At 42.5% G+C, this 21,508-nt stretch overlaps 1 protein-coding gene across 3 annotated transcripts in view; it reads right to left on the bottom strand.

Moving 5' to 3' along the window:
• The window catches only part of LOC311136497 (exportin-7-like), a 48,244-nt gene extending 28,844 nt beyond the window's left edge, over positions 1 to 19,400 (bottom strand). For 2 of the 3 annotated variants that reach the window (XM_084170643.1, XM_084170644.1), the window contains exons 1-10: positions 19,255 to 19,400; positions 16,484 to 16,630; positions 15,999 to 16,092; positions 15,823 to 15,904; positions 15,605 to 15,689; positions 15,446 to 15,511; positions 15,182 to 15,286; positions 14,886 to 15,051; positions 13,993 to 14,066; positions 13,766 to 13,885 (exon numbers count right to left, since the gene is read on the bottom strand). In XM_084170643.1, coding sequence (XP_084026769.1) covers positions 13,766 to 13,885; positions 13,993 to 14,066; positions 14,886 to 15,051; positions 15,182 to 15,286; positions 15,446 to 15,511; positions 15,605 to 15,689; positions 15,823 to 15,904; positions 15,999 to 16,092; positions 16,484 to 16,630; positions 19,255 to 19,305 — 990 coding nt within the window. In that variant the 5' untranslated portion in view covers positions 19,306 to 19,400. Of the gene's footprint in view, positions 1 to 13,765; positions 13,886 to 13,992; positions 14,067 to 14,885; positions 15,052 to 15,181; positions 15,287 to 15,445; positions 15,515 to 15,604; positions 15,690 to 15,822; positions 15,905 to 15,998; positions 16,093 to 16,483; positions 16,631 to 19,254 lie in introns of all 3 variants that reach the window. The other variant, XM_084170642.1, reaches the window with a different exon arrangement.
• Positions 19,401 to 21,508: the final 2,108 nt, after the last annotated feature.

Raw genomic sequence — 21,508 nt, 5'->3', positions numbered from 1 at the left:
TTTCTAGTGTGAATTGATCACCCACACTGAGTGGCGCAGTGGTCTAAGGCACTGCATCGCAGTGCTAACTGTGCCACTAGAGATCCTGGTTCGAATCCAGGCTCTGTCGCAGCCGGCCGCGACCGGGAGACTCATGGGCGGCGCACAATTGGCCCAGCGTTGTCCAGGGTAGGGGAGGGAATGGCCGGCAGGGATGTAGCTCAGTTGATAGAGCATGGCGTTTGCAACGCCAGGGTTGTGGGTTCGATTCCCACGGGGGCCAGTATAAATTTTTTTTTTATTTATTTTTTTACAACGAAGATAAAAATATGAAAAAATAGAGGCAAAATATATTAACTAAAAATCAAACAAACAAAAAAGAGAAAAAATACAAAAAAGGAATCACTAACTGTAAGTCGCTCTGGGTAAGAGCGTCTGCTAAATGACTAAAATGTAAATGTAAAAATGTGGTCAAAAGTTGAGAATGACACAAATTTTCACAAAGTCTGCTGCCTCAGTTTTGCCATGAAAATGAACTTAATCCCCAAAAAACATTTCCACTGCATTTCAGCCCTGCCACAAAAGGACCAGCTGCCATCATGTCAGTGATTCTCTCGTTAACACAGGTGAGTGTTGACGAGGACAAGGCTGGAGATCACTGTCTTGCTGATTGAGTTAGAACAACAGACTGGAAGCTTTAAAAGGAGGGTGGTGCTTGAAATCATTGTTCTTCCTCTGTTAACCATGGTTACCTGCAAGGAAACACGTGCCGTCATCATTGCTTTGCACAAAAAGGGCTTCACAGGCAAGGACATTGCTGCTAGTATGATTGCACCTAAATCAACCATTTATCGGATCATCAAGAACTTCAAGGAGAGAGGTTCAATTGTTGTGAAGAAGGTGTCAGGGTGCCCAAGAATGTCCAGCAAGCACCAGGACCGTCTCCTAAAGTTGATTCAGCTGCGGGATCGGGGCACCACCAGTGCAGAGCTTGCTCAGGAATGGCAGCAGGCAGGTGTGAGTGCATCTGCACGCACAGTGAGGCGAAGACTTTTGGAGGATGGCCTGGTGTCAAGAATGGAAGCAAAGAAGCCACTTCTCTCCAGGAAAAACATCAGGGACAGACTGATATTCTGCAAAAGGTACAACGATTGGACTGCTGAGGACTTGGGTAAAGTCATTTTCTCTGATGAATCCCCTTTCCGATTGTTTGGGGCATCTGGAAAAGACAAGGTGAGCGCTACCATCAGTCCTGTGTCATGCCAACAGTAAAGCATCCTCAGACCATACATGTGTGGGGTTGCTTCTCAGCCAAGGGAGTGGGCTCACTCACAATTTTGCCTAAGAATACAGCCATGAATAAAGAATGGTACCAACACATCCTCCGAGAGCAACTTCTCCCAACCATCCAAGAACAGTTTGGTGACGACCAATGCCTTTTCCAGCATGATGGAGCACCTTGCCATAAGGCAAAAGTGATAACTAACTGGCTCGGGGAACAAAACATCGACATTTTGGGTCCATGGCCAGGAAACTCCCCAGACCTTAATCCCATTGAGAACTTGTGGTCGATCCTCAAGAGGCGGGTGGACAAACAAAAACCCACAAATTCTGACAAAATCCAAGCATTGATTGTGCAAGAATGGGCTGCCATCAGTCAGAAGGTGGCCCAGAAGTAAATTGACAGCATGCCAGGGCAGATTGCAGAGGTCTTGAAAAAGAAGGGTCAACACTGCAAATATTGACTCTTTGCATAAACGTAATGTAATTGTCAATAAAAGCCTTTGACACTTATGGAATGCTTGTAATTATACTTCAGTATACCATAGTAACATCTGACAAAAATATCTCATAACACTGAAGCAGCGAACTTTGTGAAGACCAATACTTGTGTCATTCTCAAAACTTTTGACCACGACTGTAGAGGCATGGGATGAGGAATTTAAGGTAATTTATTATACCGGGTTGAAGGTAATTTATAATACTGATAATTATGAAGAAGTTTATAATTTGGCAATAGTCATATATATGAGTCGGACCATAATAAGGTCAGAGTGAGAGAGCTAGTCCTGAATGAGGAACACCTGGCGCTAGTCAATGTTGATATTACTTGAATTACTTTATGGGATACAAGTAAGTGAAGGTATTATCAAATGTTGTCATTTTAATTTCATGTATTATTTTGGTTTAACAGGCAATGTTGTTGTTGTAGTTTATGAACGCATGAATCACAATGTGAGTCATGTGTCCAAAGAGGGGTAGTATTGATCGCATGAGGATTTTTGGGTAAATATGCAAATTGTAGTAAGAATATGAGCAGTAGTAATTAATGTGTTATGGGTTAGACTACATTTATTTAGGTGAAAGTGTATTTGTGGTATAAGGCAGGATGTAGAGGAGGCCTGTCTATGAAACTAGTGACCTATAACAAGCTGCAAGATGTGCAATTCCTAATATCAAGGCTTCTCCTGACTGATGAGAAGACAGGGTATAGTAGCATAAGGTGTCTCACCTAACAATGTTGCTAAGACTTTCTTCCTAAGGGTGAAGGCAACTCTGCCTAACCTAACAGGAGAATCTGGGCATTTTCTGCACCTTGGAGGCTTTGGATTGCAGAGGTAAGAGCTGGACAAACTCTAGATGGGGAGGTCAGTACTAGGTGTTGCTGGATACCTCAATGGAGGGGAAAGTAGCAGAGACAGATTCCTAGATCTATGTGTCCCACTGTAAGAGTATTCTAACTCAGAGGAGGAAGACGGCACCGCCACGGCGGAGAATTGTTTTATTTTGTGTCTGTGTGTCTTTGCAGTAGGGACTCTCAACTTCCCTTTTAGTACGTTGACAGAAGGACACACTACACAGAGCGATGTTGATAAATGGAGAAGGACTCTGTATGATCCTAAACCCTAGTGAAGGAAGAAGGTTCAGACCTCCAAGAACTTCAAGATCTACCAGAACTTCAAGAATCACCTGACTGTCACACCATTCACTTATCTGTATTTGGAGGGTTTACCTAACAGAAATTGGGGAGTATATTAGAAATTGGTATTAAGAATAATTGGTAAAACATAATAATTTGTAATCTAGTCAATGCTTATATGGATTGCTTGAAATCAATTAAACTGTTATGATCTGTCTTCTAGTGAGGTAAATACAGATGGTGTCTTGATGCATAGCAGGGATAATTTGGCCTAGAATGGTGTGAACCTTAAAAAAGAAACAACCTCTGAACCGGCTGAAGATGAACATCAGAGGCGTTGAAGACGTTCCTGTAAAGCACCACTTCTACATGCAACCGGTCTACAACAGCCAATTGAAGCCATCAACGGATTTTATCTCATGTTTTTATATCGAGGGAGTGGGACAGGAGTCCACCATTGAGTGAGAATGGAGAAATATCTGTTCAAATACAACATTTCTCATGTTGTTGGTATACTGGTTGGCAAATGGACAAGACACAATGAGGTTGTAGGGATGGTGGTGACTCGGATGAGACATTGAAGTCGTGACATTGTCATGGGCAATTCATTTTCAAATATGAAGCTGTCTGAAGAACATAATGAAGAGACGCCAGAAGATTAACGTGCCGGAGAAAAAGGGGATTACTTAGCTGTGTTGATAATACATTTGGATGTATCTAAAATTGCTAATTTGGGAAGGAGGTATATACACTGCTAAATTAATAGTATTAAGAATGCATTGAGATAATGATCTGTAGTTATTCTCGGGATTAGGAAGGTCATAATATAATTATGGATATTTATACTGTATGTTAATATAAGTGTACATTTTGACAGTTATAATGGGTGCTAAAAGTTAAGGGTTTTAATTTTGAGTGATAGGACCAATGTGAATCACTAAGAATTGTCATTCTAAATTTGGTTTTGGTTATATTTATAAGATGACAGTGATTTAAGTAAATCATTAGTATAAATATTTTCAGCATGAAGGATATTGCTTGTACAATTGAGATAACTGTCTTATATAGATATTAGGTTTAAAACAGCGATACATTATGGTAATGTCTTAGGATACACTTATATTATTTATTTTGAGTAGACATTTTTGAATTATACTGTTTGGAACATGTAAGTTAATGTAAGGATTGTGACTGATATCATGAACATGTTGATTATTAGGTTAACGTATTAACATATTAGTCAATATATACATTTGAAGTATTTGGAGGTATTGATAGGTGACTATGTATTCCCAAAGAGGGAAGGTTGATATGGATGTTTAGAGTGGTATATATATATATATATATATCTTTGTTTCTAGGCAATAACTTAATTGGTTTCCATCTTGTGGTTTTAGTATTTGAGACATAGGAATGTTTATGCTATTTTCATCTGATCTGACTTTTGGTTGAATTTCTCAATCCTAACTAGTTCAGGGCTGTACTGATTTAACAGGGACTGAAAACAGAGTGTTATCCTGTGTATCTCTCCTCAGGCATATTATCAGAACAGAGTCAGGGTTGAAAAGAGTTGAATATTGTACCTATTAACAGTCTTGGATTTTCAAGCAATTGGGTCTGAAATGTCACTCATTGGCCACTATGCAATTGATAATCACATAGCATTGGATGCTATTATTGTAGATAGAGGGGGAATGTATGGGATTATATGGGGAGATGCATGTTGTACATACTTGCCATCAGGATTAGGAAGGTCTTGTGAATTTAACTAAATATATGGGAAATATTAGAGACATACAGGAAGGTTTAAGAGTACTAATTCTTCATCTATATCATATTATTCCAGTGTAGAGTTCAATGACAATGTTGATTGAGGAATGGGGAATGTTAAATTGGAACTGTATAACGTGGAAGTTAAGGTTTACAGGATTGAAGATGTGGAAACAAGACTAACTCAGTCGATCAGATAGCGCCCCAAGTGACCAGAGAAAAGTTTGGGGTTCCTCTGAATGAACATGGATGAAGAAGACTGACGTTATTTATATTGAGATATATTCATTTGAATATATTATAAGCTCCATGTAACTTAGAGTGTAATGTATCATTGTATTTGTGTGGAAGAATGTATATGTATGTTTTTCTTGGTAGCATGTCTAAGATGATGGGTATATTTTGTATCTACCTCTCTGTCAACCGGACGGGACCACCTAGTGTTGACATGGAGCCCCGCCGATCCTACACGACTGGTCTGCCGACGAAATCGTCTGATGTGGTTACGACGTTAACCACGAAGATTCCATCTGCTAGCCCCGGCCCGCTAGCACACGCTAGCCGTGGCCTCTTACTCGAACTATCCTATTGCTGTTCACCGGACCTTATGATAACTCAGCTATACAGTTGATGTCTGCTGGACTGTTCCTTTTTACGGTACTACATCCTGTTTATGTTTAGCCTCAGCCCAAACATGGTTAGCTTATTGTTGTTTCGGTTATTTCTAATTGTACTATTTCACTGTAGACCCCCCAGCCCAGCTAAACCTGCATTAGATAGCTTCTTTGTCCCACCCCCTATACACGCGGAGACCGACTCAATTGATGCCTCCAGCGATGCTATCTCTTTCATTGTTACCCAACGCTTAGGTTTACCCCCACTTTACTCATATCCTTCCATATCCTTGTCTGTACATAATGCCCTGAATCTTTTCTATAACACCCGGAAATCTGCCCCCTTTATTCTATGTACCCAACGCACTAGAAGACCAGTTCTTAAAGCCTTTAGCCGTATCCTTATTCTAGTCCTCCTCTGTTCCTCTGGTGATGTAGAGGCTAACCCAGGCCCTGCAGCCCTCAGTATCACTCCTACTCCCCATGCGCTATCATTTGCTGACTTCTGTAATCGCAAAAGTCTTGGTTTCTTGCACATAAATATCAGAAGTCTACTTCCTAAGTTTGAGTTATTCACTGCGTTAGCACACTCCGCCAACCCTGATGTTCTAGCAGTGTCTGAATCCTGGCTCAGGAAGGCCACCAAAAATTCTGAAATTTCCATCCCCAACTATAACATTTTCCGTCTAGATAGAACTGCCAAAGGGGGTGGAGTTGCAATCTACTGTAGAGATAGCCTGCAGAGCTCTATCATACTATCCAGGTCTGTGCCCAAACAGTTTGAGCTTCTACTTCTAAAAATCCACCTTTCCAGAAATAAGTCTCTCACTGTTGCCGCTTGCTACAGACCCCCCTCAGCCCCCAGCTGTGCCCTGGACACCATATGTGAATTGATTGCCCCCATTTATCCTCAGAGTTCGTACTGCTTGGTGACCTAAATTGGGATATGCTTAATCCCCCAGCCATCCTACAATCCAAACTAGATGCCCTCAACCTCACGCAAATTATCAACGAACCTACCAGGTACAACCCTAAATCCGTAAACATGGGTACCCTCATAGATATCATCCTGACTAACATACCCTCTAAATACACCTCAGCTGTCTTCAACCAGGATCTCAGCGATCACTGCCTTATTGCCTGTGTCCGTAACGGGTCCGCGGTCAAACGACCACCCCTCATCACTGTCAAACGCTCCCTAAAACACTTTAGCGAGCAGGCCTTCCTAATTGACCTGGCCCAGGTATCCTGGATGGATATAGATCTCATTCCGTCAGTAGAGGATGCCTGGTTGTTCCTTAAAAGTAATTTCCTCTCAATCTTAAATAAACATGCCCCATTCAAAAAATACAGAACTAAGAACCGATATAGCCCCTGGTTCTCCTCAGACTTGACTGCCCTTGACCAGCACAAAAACATCCTGTGGCGTACAGCATTAGCATCAAATAGCCCCCGCGATATGCAACTTTTCAGGGAAGTTAGGAACCAATATACACAAGCAGTCAGGAAAGCAAAGGCTAACTTTTTCAAACAGAAATTTGCATCCTGTAGCACTAACTCCAAAAAGTTTTGGGACACTGTAAAGTCCATGGAGAATAAGAGCACTTCCTCCCAGCTGCCCACTGCACTGAGGTTAGGAAACACTATCACCACCGATAAATCTACAATAATCGAGAATTTCAACAAGCATTTTGCTACAGCTGGCCATGCTTTCCATCTGGCTACCACTACCCCGGCCACCAACTCTGCACCCTCTGCTGCAACTTGCCCATGCCCCCCCCGCTTCTCCTTCACACAAATTCAGACAGCTGATGTTTTGAAAGCGCTGCAAAATCTGGACCCCTACAAATCAGCTGGGCTAGACAATCTGGACCCTTTCTTTCTAAAACTAGCCGCCGAAATTGTCGCAACCCCTATTACTAGTTTGTTCAACCTCTCTTTCATAACGTCTGAGATCCCCAGAGATTGGAAAGCTGCCGCGGTCATCCCCCTCTTCAAAGGGGGTGACACTCTAGATCGAAACTGCTACAGACCTATATCCATCCTGCCCTGCCTTTCGAAAGTATTTGAAAGCCAAGTTAACAAACAGATCACCGACCATTTCGAATACCACCGTACCTTCTCCGCTATGCAATCCGGTTTCCGAGCTGGTCATGGGTGCACTTCAGCCACGCTCAAGGTCCTAAACGATATTATAACCGCGATTGATAATAGACAGTACTGTGCAGCCGTCTTCATCGACCTGGCCAAGGCTTTCGACTCTGTCAACCACCGCATTCTTATTGGCAGACTAAATAGCCTTGGTTTCTCAAATGACTGCCTCGCCTGGTTCACCAACTACTTCTCAGATAGAGTTCAGTGTGTCAAATCGGAGGGCCTGTTGTCTGGACCTATGGCAGTCTCTATGGGGGTGCCACAGGGTTCAATTCTTGGGCCGACACTTTTCTCCGTGTATATCAATGATGTCGCTCTTGCTGCTGGTGACTCTCAGATCCACCTCTACGCAGACGACACCATTTTGTATACATCTGGCCCTTCATTGGACACTGTGTTAACAAACCTCCAAACGAGCTTCAATGCCATACAACACTCCTTCAGTAGCCTCCAACTGCTCTTAAACACTAGTAAAACTAAATGCATGCTTTTCAATCGAACGCTGCTGGCACCCGCCCACCCGACTAGAATCACTACTCTCGACGGGTCTGACCTAGAGTATGTGGACAACTACAAATACCTAGGTGTCTGGTTAGACTGTAAACTCAACTTCCAGACTCACATAAAGAATCTCCAATCCAAAGTTAAATCTAGAATCGGCTTCCTATTTCGCAACAAAGCCTCCTTCACTCATGCTGCCAAACATGCCCTCGTAAAACTGACTATCCTACCGATCCTTGACTTCGGCGATGTCATTTACAAAATAGCCTCCAACACTCTACTCAGCAAATTGGATGTAGTCTATCACAGTGCCATCCGTTTTGTCTCCAAAGCCCCATACACTACCCACCACTGTGACCTGTACGCTCTTGTTGGCTGGTCCTCACTACATGTTCGTCGTCAAACCCACTGGCTCCAGGCCATCTATAAATCACTGCTAGGCAAATCCCCGCCTTATCTTAGCTCATTGGTCACCATAGCAGCACCCACCCGTAGTCTGCGCTCCAGCAGGTATATCTCACTGGTCATTCCCAAAGCCAACACCTCCTTTGGCCGCCATTCCTTCCAGTTCTCTGCTGCCAATGACTGGAACGAATTGCAAAAATCTCTGAAGCTGGAGACTCTTATCTCCCTCAATAACTTTAAGCATCAGTTGTCAGAGCACCTTACCGATCACTGCACCTGTACACAGCCCATCTGAAATTAGCCCACCCAACTACCTCATCCATATATTGTTATTTATTTTGCTCTTTTGCACCCCAGTATCTCTATTTGCACATAATCTCTTGCACATCTAGCATTCCAGTGTTAATACTATTGTAATTATTTTGCACTATAGCCTATTTATTGCCTTACCTCCATAACTTGCTACATTTGCACACACTGTATATATATTTTCTGTTGTATTTTTGACTTTATGTTTTTTACCCCATATGTAACTCTGTGTTGTTTTTATTGCACTGCTTTGCTTTATCTTGGCCAGGTCGCAGTTGTAAATGAGAACCTGTTCTCAATTGGCTTACCTGGTTAAATAAAGGTGAAATAAATCAAAAAAACAATTATGTATACAAGGGTGTCATTTAAAAAAGAGTAAGGTTGACTACATAGATTTTTTTAGCATGAATATATAGTAGTTAATCATGTATCTATCTTTTACTCAGACTGACTACATAAAGGTTTGAGAGGTTTGATGGTGCATGAGCTAAGTGACTGGGAATGTATACCTTTGTTTATTAAATATATTGAAAATCTGTTTGGTTTCAGGTATAGAAGAAGGTAGAGGGGGATGAATTCTCAGTTATCTAGCATAGTTTAGGCTCTAATCATATATCTATACTACTTTTTGGAGAACATTTTATTTTATATGAGGTTATATGTGAATTGTTGGGGTTAAGTAAAGTTATATTTGAGGAGTGTTACTTACCACAAAGGGCAAAAAATGAAGGATTGTTATGATGTCTTGTCATAGTGTTGTGGAAACAAGGTTATATTTATTAGATAAGTGATTCTTGGTGCCACAGAGTCTGGATTCCAGTATGTCAAGGGAGCTTACTGGTGGTTTATCTTAGAATGATTGATAGATAGAATATACTGACTTGGGTACAGGGTAATACCATCAAAGAAGGGAGTGCCCACTGATGGTTAACAGATGTTGTGGAAGCAATATGTAACATGGACTATAAGAAGAGAGATATTTTCTTTGTCTAGTAGTTCGGATGACAAGAGGCGAAGCATGCGCTTTTGTTAGACGAACCATGGTAACGTGTCTATTAAATATTTGTATCAACTCTCCATCTAAGTGTTAAATATCTTCTTGCATCATGAACTACTTGATACTTGAGAAACTCATCATAACAGCCGGCAGGGATGTTCTTGTCCCATCGCGCACTAGCGACTCCTGTAGCTGGCCGGGCACAGTGCACGCTGACTCGGTCGGCAGGTGTACAGTGTTTCCTCCGGCACATTGGTGCGGCTGGCTTCCGGGTTAAGCGGGCATTGTGTCAAGAAGCAGTGCGGCTCGGTTGGGTTGAGTTTCGGAGGATGCACGACTCTCGACCTTCGCCTCTCCCGTGTCCGTACGGGAGTTGCAGTGATGGGACAAGACTGTAACTACCAATTGGATACCACGAAATTGGGGAGAAAAAGGGGGTAAAATACCAACAACAAAAAAAAACATTCCCAAAGCCGCAGGGCCAGAGATTACCAGGATGTGTACTCAGAGCATGCGCGGACCAACTGGCAAGTGTCTTCACTGACATTTTCAACCTCTCCCTGACCGAGTCTGTAATACCTACATGTTTCAAGCAGACCACCATAGTCCCTGTGCCCAAGAATGCGAAGGTAACCTGCCTAAATGATTACCGCCTCGTAGCACTCACGTCGGTAGCCATGAAGTGCTTTGAAAGGCTGGTCATGGCTCACATCAACAGCATCATCCCGGATACCCTAGACCAGGGGTGTCAAACGTCCGGCCCGCATCAGGCCCGCAAACGGGTTTAATCCGGCCCGCGAGATGATAAAAAAAGATATAAAAAAATTATAATAATTTGGTAAAGTATAAAAATGCGCTGCAATTTTTCAATAAAATAAACTGCTGTTCCAATTGCGTCCACTGGATGGCGCAATAGCAATTGTGTTAAGCAAGCAAACTGTTTATACCGGGGCAGAGCAAGTAGGTCAAGCACGTGCAGCCAATGAGCTACTTTGTTTTGCCCGCGATATTTATTACGGCTTCTACTTTTAACATTATGTGCTTTGGCACCCCCATTGCCCCAATATGTCTCTGTCAAAAAAGAGAAAAGTGGACGCAGAGTGCAGAATGTTCCAAGAAAAATGGTCATCCTATTTATTCACGGAATTGAATGGGAAAGCTGTATGTTTGGTGTGTTCAGAGCATGTTGCAGTGCTGAAAGAATATAACCTTCGTCGCCACTATGTGAGTCTTCATGCCAACAAATATGACAACTTTCAAGGACAGCGGAGATGAGAGAAGGTGAATGAACTGTTGGCGGGTCTGAAGAAACAGCAGTCTGTGTTTACTCACAGCCGAGACATCAGTGACGCTGCAGTGAAAGCTAGCTACCTCATTGCTAATGAAATCGCAGTGGCTTCAAAACCATTTAGTGAGGGTGAATTTGTAAAAACATGCATGATGAAGGCAGCGGAGATTGTGTGCCCTGAAAAGCGGCAGGCTTTTGCAAATATCAGCCTGACAAGAAACACAGTTGCAGACAGGATTTCCGATCTTTCAGTGGATTTGGACAGCCAGTTGAAGCAAAAAGTAAAGTCATTTATTGCGTTTTCGGTTGCAATTGATGAAAGCACGGACATTACAGATGTTGCACAACTGGCCATTTTCATCCGCGGAGTTGATGACACATTGACCGTCACCGAGGAGTTCGTGGAGTTGGTGCCGATGACAGATACAACGACAGCAGCTGATATTTTTACCGCACTCATCGGCGCGCTGGACAGGGTCGGAGTGGACTGGTCCCGCGCTGTCAGCCTGGCTACAGATGGTGCGCCCTCAATGATCGGGAAAAAAGCAGGCGTTGTGACAAAGTTCAGAGAGAAAGTGCAATCTGCAAATGGAGGACGTGATTTTTTGACTTTTCACTGTATTTTGCACCAGGAGGCTTTGTGTTGCAAGTCATTAAAGATGGATAACGTCATGAAGGTGGTCATCCAAACTGTTAATTTCATCCGATCCAGAAGCCTGAATCACCGTCAGTTTGACAGCCTTCTCAGAGAGAAAGACCACATCTATGGCCTGCCATACCACACTGAGGTAAGATGGTTAAGCCGAGGTGCTGTGCTGAGGCGTTTCTTTGATTTACAAGAAGAAATTGAACAGTTCATGGAAGAAAAGGGCAAACCAGTGTTAGAATTTCATTCCGCAGAATGGATGCAGGACCTTGCATTTATGGTGGATGTTACAGAGCACCTGAATAACTTGAACAAACAGCTGCAAGGGCGCAACAAAGTTGTCACGCAGTATTATGACAGCATACGTTCTTTCAAGTTGAAGCTGTCATTGTGGGAGACGCAACTTGCCGGTGGTGATGCAGCTCACTTCCCCTGTCTGAAAAATGTGTGCGCGACCCAACATGTGGCAGAAATGAAGCGGTTCAAAGATAAAATAACGGGACTGTTACGGGAGTTTGAGCAACGCTTTCAGATTTATATGTTTTTATGTTGATGTGCTATTGTTTTTAATTGATTTTATTTGTATATTTAACCTATTCCTGACTCTGTGGTTCTTGCACTTGTTTGGGGAACAGGATTTCATTATTTTTATCTACATTTCTGCCTGAGAAATGACACCCTGATATAGTTCTGTGATCTGTGATATACTTCTGTTAATCACTGAGGCATTGTGTGTTTGTGTGTTCTTTTTCTTTAGAATTTTCAAATAAACTTGACGTGTTTTATGATTAATAGTGATGTTGTGCTTGTACTATTTTGGACACACTGTCCTCAGGCTCCAGCTTTATGTTGTATGTTGATCGTATTAAAACAAAGAAAACAATCTGAAGTTGTTGTTTTAAAGTTATATATATACCATGATTTTTCCGGTCCGGCCCACTTGGGAATAGATTTTCCTCCATGTGGCCCCTGAGCTAAAATGAGTTTGACACCCCTGCCCTAGACCATGGGTTCTCAAACCTTTTTGCTTTGTGACCCACCATAAGGGTTGTGCGGTGGAAAAAAAACATACACAGACTAAAGAATAAGTAAAAAATATGATCTTGGCAGCTGCTAGTAAAATGTGCGGTTTCAAAGCTAATCTCTTGCAATTCCACACATCCTGCCATGGACCTGAAAGTCGAGCAAATTTCCTTCAATTATATACATTTAGTCATGGAGCTTGAGAGAAAATGTTGCAGTTTTTAAGCTATTTCCTAAAATTCTATTTCCTAAAATTCATTAGCCATGTCATTCTGACATGGCTAATGAGGTGTTCTTATGCTCAAACATAACAAAATCAACGGGGGCCTGATTGTCTAGCTTTTATTTTGTTAATTCTCAAAGACTATAGGATATTATTTAAAAATGTATAGGTTCATTATCTTTTATACATACTATTTGGTTTATTTATTTAGGTTATTTAGGAAAGCGTTTTTCTATCCCAAAAATGTATAAAAATAAAAACATGACCCACAGTTTGGGAACCACTGCCCTAGACCCACTCCAATTCGCATACCGCCCCACAGATGACGCAATCTCAATTGCACTCCAAACTGCCCTTTCCCACCTGGACAAAAGGAACACCTATGTGAGAATGCTGTTCATTGACTACTAAGTGTACGTAAACTTCCGACTTCAACTGTATATTCTAGGCGGTGTCAGAGGAAGGCCCAAAAAATGGTCAAAGACTCCAGTCACCCAAGCCATTGACTGTTCTCTCTGCTACCGCACGGCAAGCGGTAAGTCTATGACCAAAAGGCTCCTTAACAGCTTCTACCCCCAAGCCATAAGACTGCTGAACAATTAATCAAAATGGCCACCCGGACTATTTACATTGACACTGCTGCTACCCGCTGTCTATTACGTATGTATAGTCACTTTACCCCTACCTACATGTACAAATTACCTCGACTAACCTGTACCCCCGCACATTGACTCGGTACCGGTACCCCCTGTATATAGCCTCATTATTGTTATTTTATTGTGTTACTTTTTATAATTTTTTACTTTTGTTTATTTGGTAAATATTTTCTTAACTCTTTCTTGAACTGCATTGTTGGTTAAGTGCTCGTAAGTAAGCATTTCACGGTAAGGTTGTATTCGGCGCATGTGACAAATAAAGTTTGATTTGATTTATTACCTGTGGGTTTTCTAGTATCCTCTTGACTCCGTCCACCAGGTGAGAGAGGAACTTGGCTCGCTCTGCGTTGTTGAACAGAGACCTCCTCACTGACGCTATCTGGACTAGACACGACAACACCTGCACACACAGAGCATTGAACACTACACTCATCCTGTACTGAAGTGAACATACAAGCCACACACACACACACACACACACACACTCACACACTCCGCTTTACTCACCAACGGGGAGAGAGAGGGAGGGATGGAATGATACAAATCAAAAAAGAGCTGGAGAGTGGAGGAATCCAAAAATGCTGAGAGAGAAAGAGAGAGACAGATTAGGTTACTACACAGTAATAGGCAGTGTTGGGATTAGTTACTTGAAAAAGTAATACATATTACTCGTTACTTTACAATATTACTTTGTTTGGAAAGTAATGTTATATTACTTTGCGTTACTTTCATGAACAAATCTCAAAATCTCACCGTTTGTTTGACAGTCGGAGGGAGCAAGGTGAACCGGGCGCGCTCTATCATAGATACGCTACTTATTACCTCAGGTTTGATCACTAGTTTCTCCTTTCATCTGTAGCGACGCTTCCCTGTGCTAGTCTACATGTGCTGCGCTATCATATGGGCTGCTTAATTAGCCATATGTAATCCAAACAGCTGTACAGATTTCCTATCTTTTCATTCAAAATCTTTCTCTTGAGCCACCAGTTCTGGTTATAGACCGCACGTACACGGACCCATAGAGATGTATAGAGGGCACACTTGCCACTAGACGGGAAAGCCTTCTATGGGCTTTGCCATCAAAGAAACAATAAATGGCAAAGATCAGAGGTGCGCCCTCAATACTTTTCTTCAGCCTTTCTCCATTCGCTCGAGAATTAAATGAGGAAACAAGTCGAGATCGGATCATGGAAACACGCAGCCGGTAGAGATATGATTCTGAAAGTAACGCACTCGTTGTTTGACATTGTAATTGTAATAATATTACCCAATTTGAAAAAGTAACACGTTACTTTACTCCATTACTCATAAAAGTAATCTGATTACGTAACGCATTACCCCCAGCACTAGTAATAGGTGGTGCAGTACTGCTATTTTACAGAATTTACAGAATGTGTTACCTGATCTCCAGGAAGTGGGGATCTGAACAGTGCAGAGGTCATCAGAGGACTCGTCTGTGGACGTTCCAATGAAGTCATAGTTCAGACAGTTGTGACTGAGCTTCAGTAGCTGCATCAGCAGACCATGCTGACTCTCATCATTCAGGTTGAGGTTCTTACCCGACGCCTAGACACACACACACACTAAGTTCACAAGAATGACTGGAAATGGATGTCAATAGGTATGTCAACACATTAATACAATCTCTCTCACATACACACACACGGCCATACTACTACTACCATCTCACACACACCTGTTTGAGGAGATTGCAGGATAGGGTGAATATGTCGAAGAGGGATGAGTCTCTGAACGATGACGCAATCTTCCTGTGTTTGGTCAGAGGATGGCTGGTGTCTGCCTGCACACACAACAACAAACACAGATTTAACACACAACTACAACACTTTCAAAAACACATAACAGCAACACCACCACTTCAGATTAGAGGGGAGAAGGGGAAATAAGAGGAGAGGAGAGAGATGTGGAGTAGAGGAAAGAGGGAGGAGAGGTAGTGTACCTGGTTGATCTCGTTGGTTAGTTGGGATAGGATGGTGACTCCTATGATGCAATGTTCTACACTGTCCTGCTGACAGACAGACAGACAGGCAGATTTGATCAGTCCACTACCTACTTCAAGGAAACGCATTATATTGGCTACACACAAACACGTTTGTACCTGTAGGAAGCGTGTGACGTCTGCGATGACGTTTCTGAAGACATAGTCGTCTTTCTGACAGTCGAACCAGCCAAGCTTGGTAATCCTGAAACACACACACAAAAACACATATAGCTTGATGATCCTGGAGAAGACAAAAACAAGGGAGAGAATCACTCACATGGAGGAGAGAGGGATGAAGATAAGAGAGGAAGATAGAGGAGCGGAGAGAGGTTTACCTGGAGTACAGCTGGATCAGAGCCTGGGTAACAAACTCTGCCAACTTCGGCCGCGTCGCCAGATAGTTCAGTACATAGTTCCCTGCATGCACACACACACACACACACATGAGCCTTATGGACTGACTTGTAGAGCATGAATATACACTGGTGGGATGTGTGTGAGTGAGTCTTACGGATGTCGATGCGCTGCTCCAAGGGAAGAGGGTTGCTGGTGCGTGAAACCAGTTTAGACAGACAGGTAGCTGCAAGGAGTTGAGAGTAGGAAGACTAGAGAGAGAGAAAGAGAGAGGGAGTTAAAAAAATAAAATTGTGGAGAAGAGAGGGGAAGATGGGAATAGAAGCATGGACAGAGATGGCGACAACATCAGCTGAGCTAAAATAGCAAGTAATATAGTAAATATTGTCAGTCATTTTTATATTTGAGTCATTTAGCAGACGCTCTTATCCAGAGCTACTTACAGGAGCAGTTATGTTAAGTGCCTTGCTCTAGGGCACATCAAAATATTTTTCACCTAGTCGGCTCAGGGATTCGAACCAGCGACCTTTTGCTTAACGGCCCAACGCTCTTAACTGCTAGGCTACCTGCCACCCTTTTTATCAGGTAATATGGTAAATATCAACAGCTTATTGATACCATGTCAGTGTGTGTACTACTCACGCTGCCTCTCTCCAGTAGTAGCTGACACTTGATGAGACAGTCTGGGCTGTTAGTGAACTCCACCAGAGCTTTCTCTGCCTGCAGCCTCACCCCCGTCTCTGTTGTCTCGTACAGCTGCTTACACAGGATCTCTAGCTGGGCTAGGCTCTACTCACACACACAGGAGAGAGAGAGACCTAAGTGAGTAGAGCGCCAGAAAATATCCCTCGTTAACAGCCAGGATACAGGTGTAGACAGTTGTATTGGGCTGTGTGCAATCAGTACGGCACAATGTTGCAGAACATTCTAACAGAAATAAGAAAGACTATAAGCCTGTTTCGTACAACAGACATGCCTCGCTCACATTTTTTTCAATGACAAGAAAATTCACTAAAATAAAACATTCAGTGGCACTCTAATGAACATGACCTTTGTTAGATAGAAACACAGGGGCTAAACACCAGACAGAGACAGACAGACAGACGTAGTGGCTATAGGGCAGTGGAGGCTGCTGAGGGGAGGACAGCTCATAATAATGGCTGGAATGGAGTCAATGGAATGGCACCAACAACATGGAAACCATGTTTGATGTGTTTGATACCATTCCATTGACTCCATTCCAGACATTATTATGAGCCGTCCTCCCCTCAGCAGCCTCCACTGCTATAGGGGCTGGGTGGGACCGGATACCACACAGATAGTTAACTTACCCCAATACCCCACACTAACTAACATAAGGTTTAACTAACTAACTCACAAACTAAATCCATACAGCTAATGGACACTAAATCCACCAGTAACAATGCAGCCAACTATTCACCTCAGCTAGCATTAGTAACACCATTGTTGTAAAGAACTACATAACCACTCATGCATGCACACCCCAGCTAGCCTGACCAACACCATATTGTTTAAAGGACTAGTCAGCAGAATCCCGGAGCCAGTCTGATGCTAGCTACTGATATAATACAGGATGTACTAGTCTAGGGAGGGCGTTGGGTGGCACATGGCTAGGGAGAAGAGGACTGCTAGACATAGATAAAGAGCTCAATAACCCAGCACTGCTGCTGTGCTGAGCCTGACACAGTGTGCCACACACCTACTAATATTACTACTACTACAACAGTCCTGATGCTGTGCAGTACATCTGACTACGGATGTGGGTGGGCTAGCTAGATCATCATGTCATGCTGATAGTTCCTGAGAACCTTGGCAAGAGCTGATGTTCTGAGCAGGCCTACACAGAATGTGTGTGTCTGGAGCATGTTGTGTGTGTCCCGTGCTGTGCATGATGACTTTGCAAAAAGAGACAGTCACGTCACGCGGTCAGGCATCCTGACCAGGAAGCGCTGCCTCAGTGCGCGTGCATCTGTAGTAATTATTAATAAACTAGATATCTATCTGGGTATCTCACCACCAGCCTGCTAAGCTAACGTTAAAAAAAATTCTGACACCACAGATCTCTAAAATAGTTTATATAATGCACAGAATTAGCCACCTGGGTGGGGTGAAAATTTATAATTTAATCAACACGTACATAATAAACTATCTGACTTAGCGAAAAAATAATTAGCTACCTACTCGCATCAGCAGTCGCCGACACTTTCAGGCCAAGTTGCTATAAACACAAACTGTAGCTACGGAAAGGTTGAGGCTGATAAAGTTACAGTTAATCTATCGTCTGCTTGATGTGACAGTTAGCTGCAAGTGCTAGCTAGCTAGCTAACAGTAGCTACCTAGCTAATGTCAGTCAGTTGTACAAAAATGTGCCCACATGACAGCCAGCATCCCAGCTAAGCTACTTTACGTTAGCACATTGGCTGGAAAGACGAAGCTAACGTTAGTTGTTTGGCAAAGTAAAGTATTAGCTAGCTAATGGTAGCTATATTCTCACAGATATACTGATAGTTAGTTATAAATATGTTATGCTCCATGCCAGATAACGTTAGCTAGTTAAGTTGCTAGGTGTGTCCGTTTCGGAATGGCACATTCTTGGTTTGGTTGGAAAATGTGCTTGGTGGGGTTTAATAAATATAATAACGACCACACCGTGCACGAGCCAGGTTCCAAGCTAGCTACATTCCAGCTCACAGCGTGTGAAAAAACGAAAGTGGGTCGCGCGGGAGAATGTTGTGCTGCTATATACCTGCAAGCTAGCAACCGCTAACCTAGCCTGGTATATTACCAATAGCGGTGCATTTGAAAGGTCTGATCAAACAAACAAAGCATAATCAATAATGACATTTGGACATTAGATCGGATTTCGGCGAAGGGTGAAGCAAGGGTGAAACATGAGAGTTGCTAACCAATGAATTAGTGCTAGCTAGTTAGCTACTGTCAACTAACTAGCTGGCATTTCCCCCATCCTCTCCTAGCTAGCAGATAGGCCGACCCATTGAACATATATGTTAAAGGTGTTCTTTACTTGGTAAAAAAGCATGAGATAAAACACAATGACAATCTGGATAGTTGCTACAATCAATATATTCGCCCAGCAGAAACAGTCCTAGTTAGTTAACAGTTAGCTATGTTTCATAAACACCAATGTTTTGTTTTCGGTCCGCATCTTTAAACGGCGAAAGCTAACGTTACATGATGACAGGCCACAAGTCAACACTGCACCTCGCATCCTAGCTACATATCGCACACAACCTGTACCGCGACCGCTTTATGCATGCATTTGGGATGCATTCACTCTCTATATATTAAATAACGCATCTAAATATATATTACAGGTCATTCAAAGGCTTATTGTGGATTGATATATTGCAAAAACATAAAGCTGTGGTTACCTGCACATGATCCGCCATTTTGCTCCATTCATGCTCCTCTCTCACTCCCATTGAGCTATCTCACTCCCCCTGACAAAGTGCATGCGCGCAGATTTTCACATTCAGAAAGCATTTACGCTCGCGCAATCGTTGGAAACCCTTTTGGAACCCCGTGCAATTTCACAGAATAAAACGTGCGTAAAATAAAATACCTCTCATATAAAGCAAACCCGCTCTTTGTTTACATGGCTCTTAAAGGGAAACTGCTTAATTCCGCTAGTTTCTGTTCTGGAATGGGTTTAAGAACAGATTATCCATTATATTGACCAGATACTCAAGGGGCCGCTCTAACAATGGAAATAAAAATTGTAACAAATGGAAGGCAGTCGGGACCATTCTAGCCAATAAGAGGGCAGATACGCATGTGAACAACCTGCACAACTCCGATATAAAGTGTTTTTTTTTTATCAAAATCGCCGGGATGTCACGCGTCCTACTTATATCAGTACACTCATAACATACATTCACATTTACATCATTTAGCAGACGCTCTTATCCAGAGCGACTTACAAATTGGTGCATTCAATTTATGATTGCAAGTGGGACAACCACTTTTTTTTCTTCTTTTTTTTTTATGGGGGGGGGTAGAAGGATTACTTTATACTATTCCAGGTATTCCTTAAAGAGGTAGGGTTTCAAGTGTCTCCGGAAGGTGGTCAGTGACTCCGCTGTCCTGGCGTCGTGGGGGAGCTTGTTCCACCATTGGGGTGCCAGAGCAGCAAATAGCTTTGACTGGGCTGAGCGGGAACTGTGCTTCTGTAGAGGTAGGGGAGCTAGCAGGCCATACTAACAACCTTAGTATTACGAAACTTCTATTCGATCAAATAAGCCACACGTAGCAAATAAGACATTTAATTGTTTGCTGATGTTGGGATTTGTTTTCTAATAATTGGATTGAAGTGATGAATAGCTTAGAAGGAATGCATTAATGAGGAGCATAGGTTTGTACTATACTGATATAAATTGTTTCACATAACAGGCTGTGATTCATGTGTGGAACGTTAGGGGAAGGACAGATAAGACTTGTATTTCTTACAGATACGAACACTGCCTCTTTGTTGTCTGTGAACCGTTGTCTGTGAACCGTCCTTGGATGTAGGAACGTACAGTCTTTTGGGTGCTGACTCTACAGGTTGTTATGATAAACTTATGCCTGGGAACGGTGGAGCGCCAAGGGGTGGGACTAACCCATGCGCCAACGGATTGGCTGAGTAAAGTCTAAACCACACTCAGTCCTTTACTCTGATTGGCCAACAGAAGAGGTGGGAACTCTCTGTCAGAGTATTTGAGAAATAACCTGTAAACAATGGATCAGTTCTCTGAGTGCCCTGCGTGGTATCTCAGCGGACCCGTATATACGAACCTTCATACTTATCATACATACATTTTGCATATAATAAATTTAGCTTGGATTGAAGATCTCTTGATTCTTATTCCAATACCAGATTTGAATTACGCAATTTCTAACACTGACTAAATTCGACACTCTCTTGTTGACCTCCATACAAAACGCCTCGCTTGGCAAGCAATTTCTTTGGCAAGTGATTATAATTTTTAAAAATTCGCCACCTGCTGGAGAAAACAGATTTTGGGCCCAGTTATCCCTCTCGCTTTGCCTCTTCCTCTCTGGTTTAATCAAATACAGTAAGAAATGTTTATGAATTGTTTATGTATATGAATGGCACTGCATGCTAAATAGACTTAGATGTGAAGTATTCCAGTCCTATTTGTCTGCTTTGGTGATTGGGGACATAAATGTAGTAAATCTTTGCTTCCTTAATAATGCTTTGTTTCACAGTCTAGAAGAGCGCGTTAGCCCACGGAGGGAGCCAACGGAAGTGTTCAGGTCTCAGGCACAGTTACACATCACGCAAGCGTGGTTTAAAACGACCTACATTTTATTACACTTAATCCCCATTTTGACCTCCTTCTTGCAGATATCAATCTGAGTTACAGCCCCAATGTGACTGACATGATTCAAATCTGGGTTTCGGGAGCCAACGCAATTCCTCAGCTCTCAGGTAAGGTTACTCAATCCAGTGTTTCCCCTATGATTTTTTTCAGCAGTGGTGGCAAGGCGCATCTTGGCAGAAATATATCTATTTTTAAAAGTTACATCATATTTTTTGCAGCAGTGGCAACAATCTTGAAATGAATATAGGGGAAACACTGCTCAATCCGATCACATCCGTTACTCTATTATATCACAGATGGA

The sequence above is a fragment of the Coregonus lavaretus genome, assembly GCF_964263955.1.
Source record: "Coregonus lavaretus genome assembly, chromosome: 10".
NCBI classification, from domain to species: Eukaryota; Metazoa; Chordata; class Actinopteri; order Salmoniformes; family Salmonidae; genus Coregonus; species Coregonus lavaretus.
This window is presented reverse-complemented; position numbering and strand designations above follow the sequence as displayed.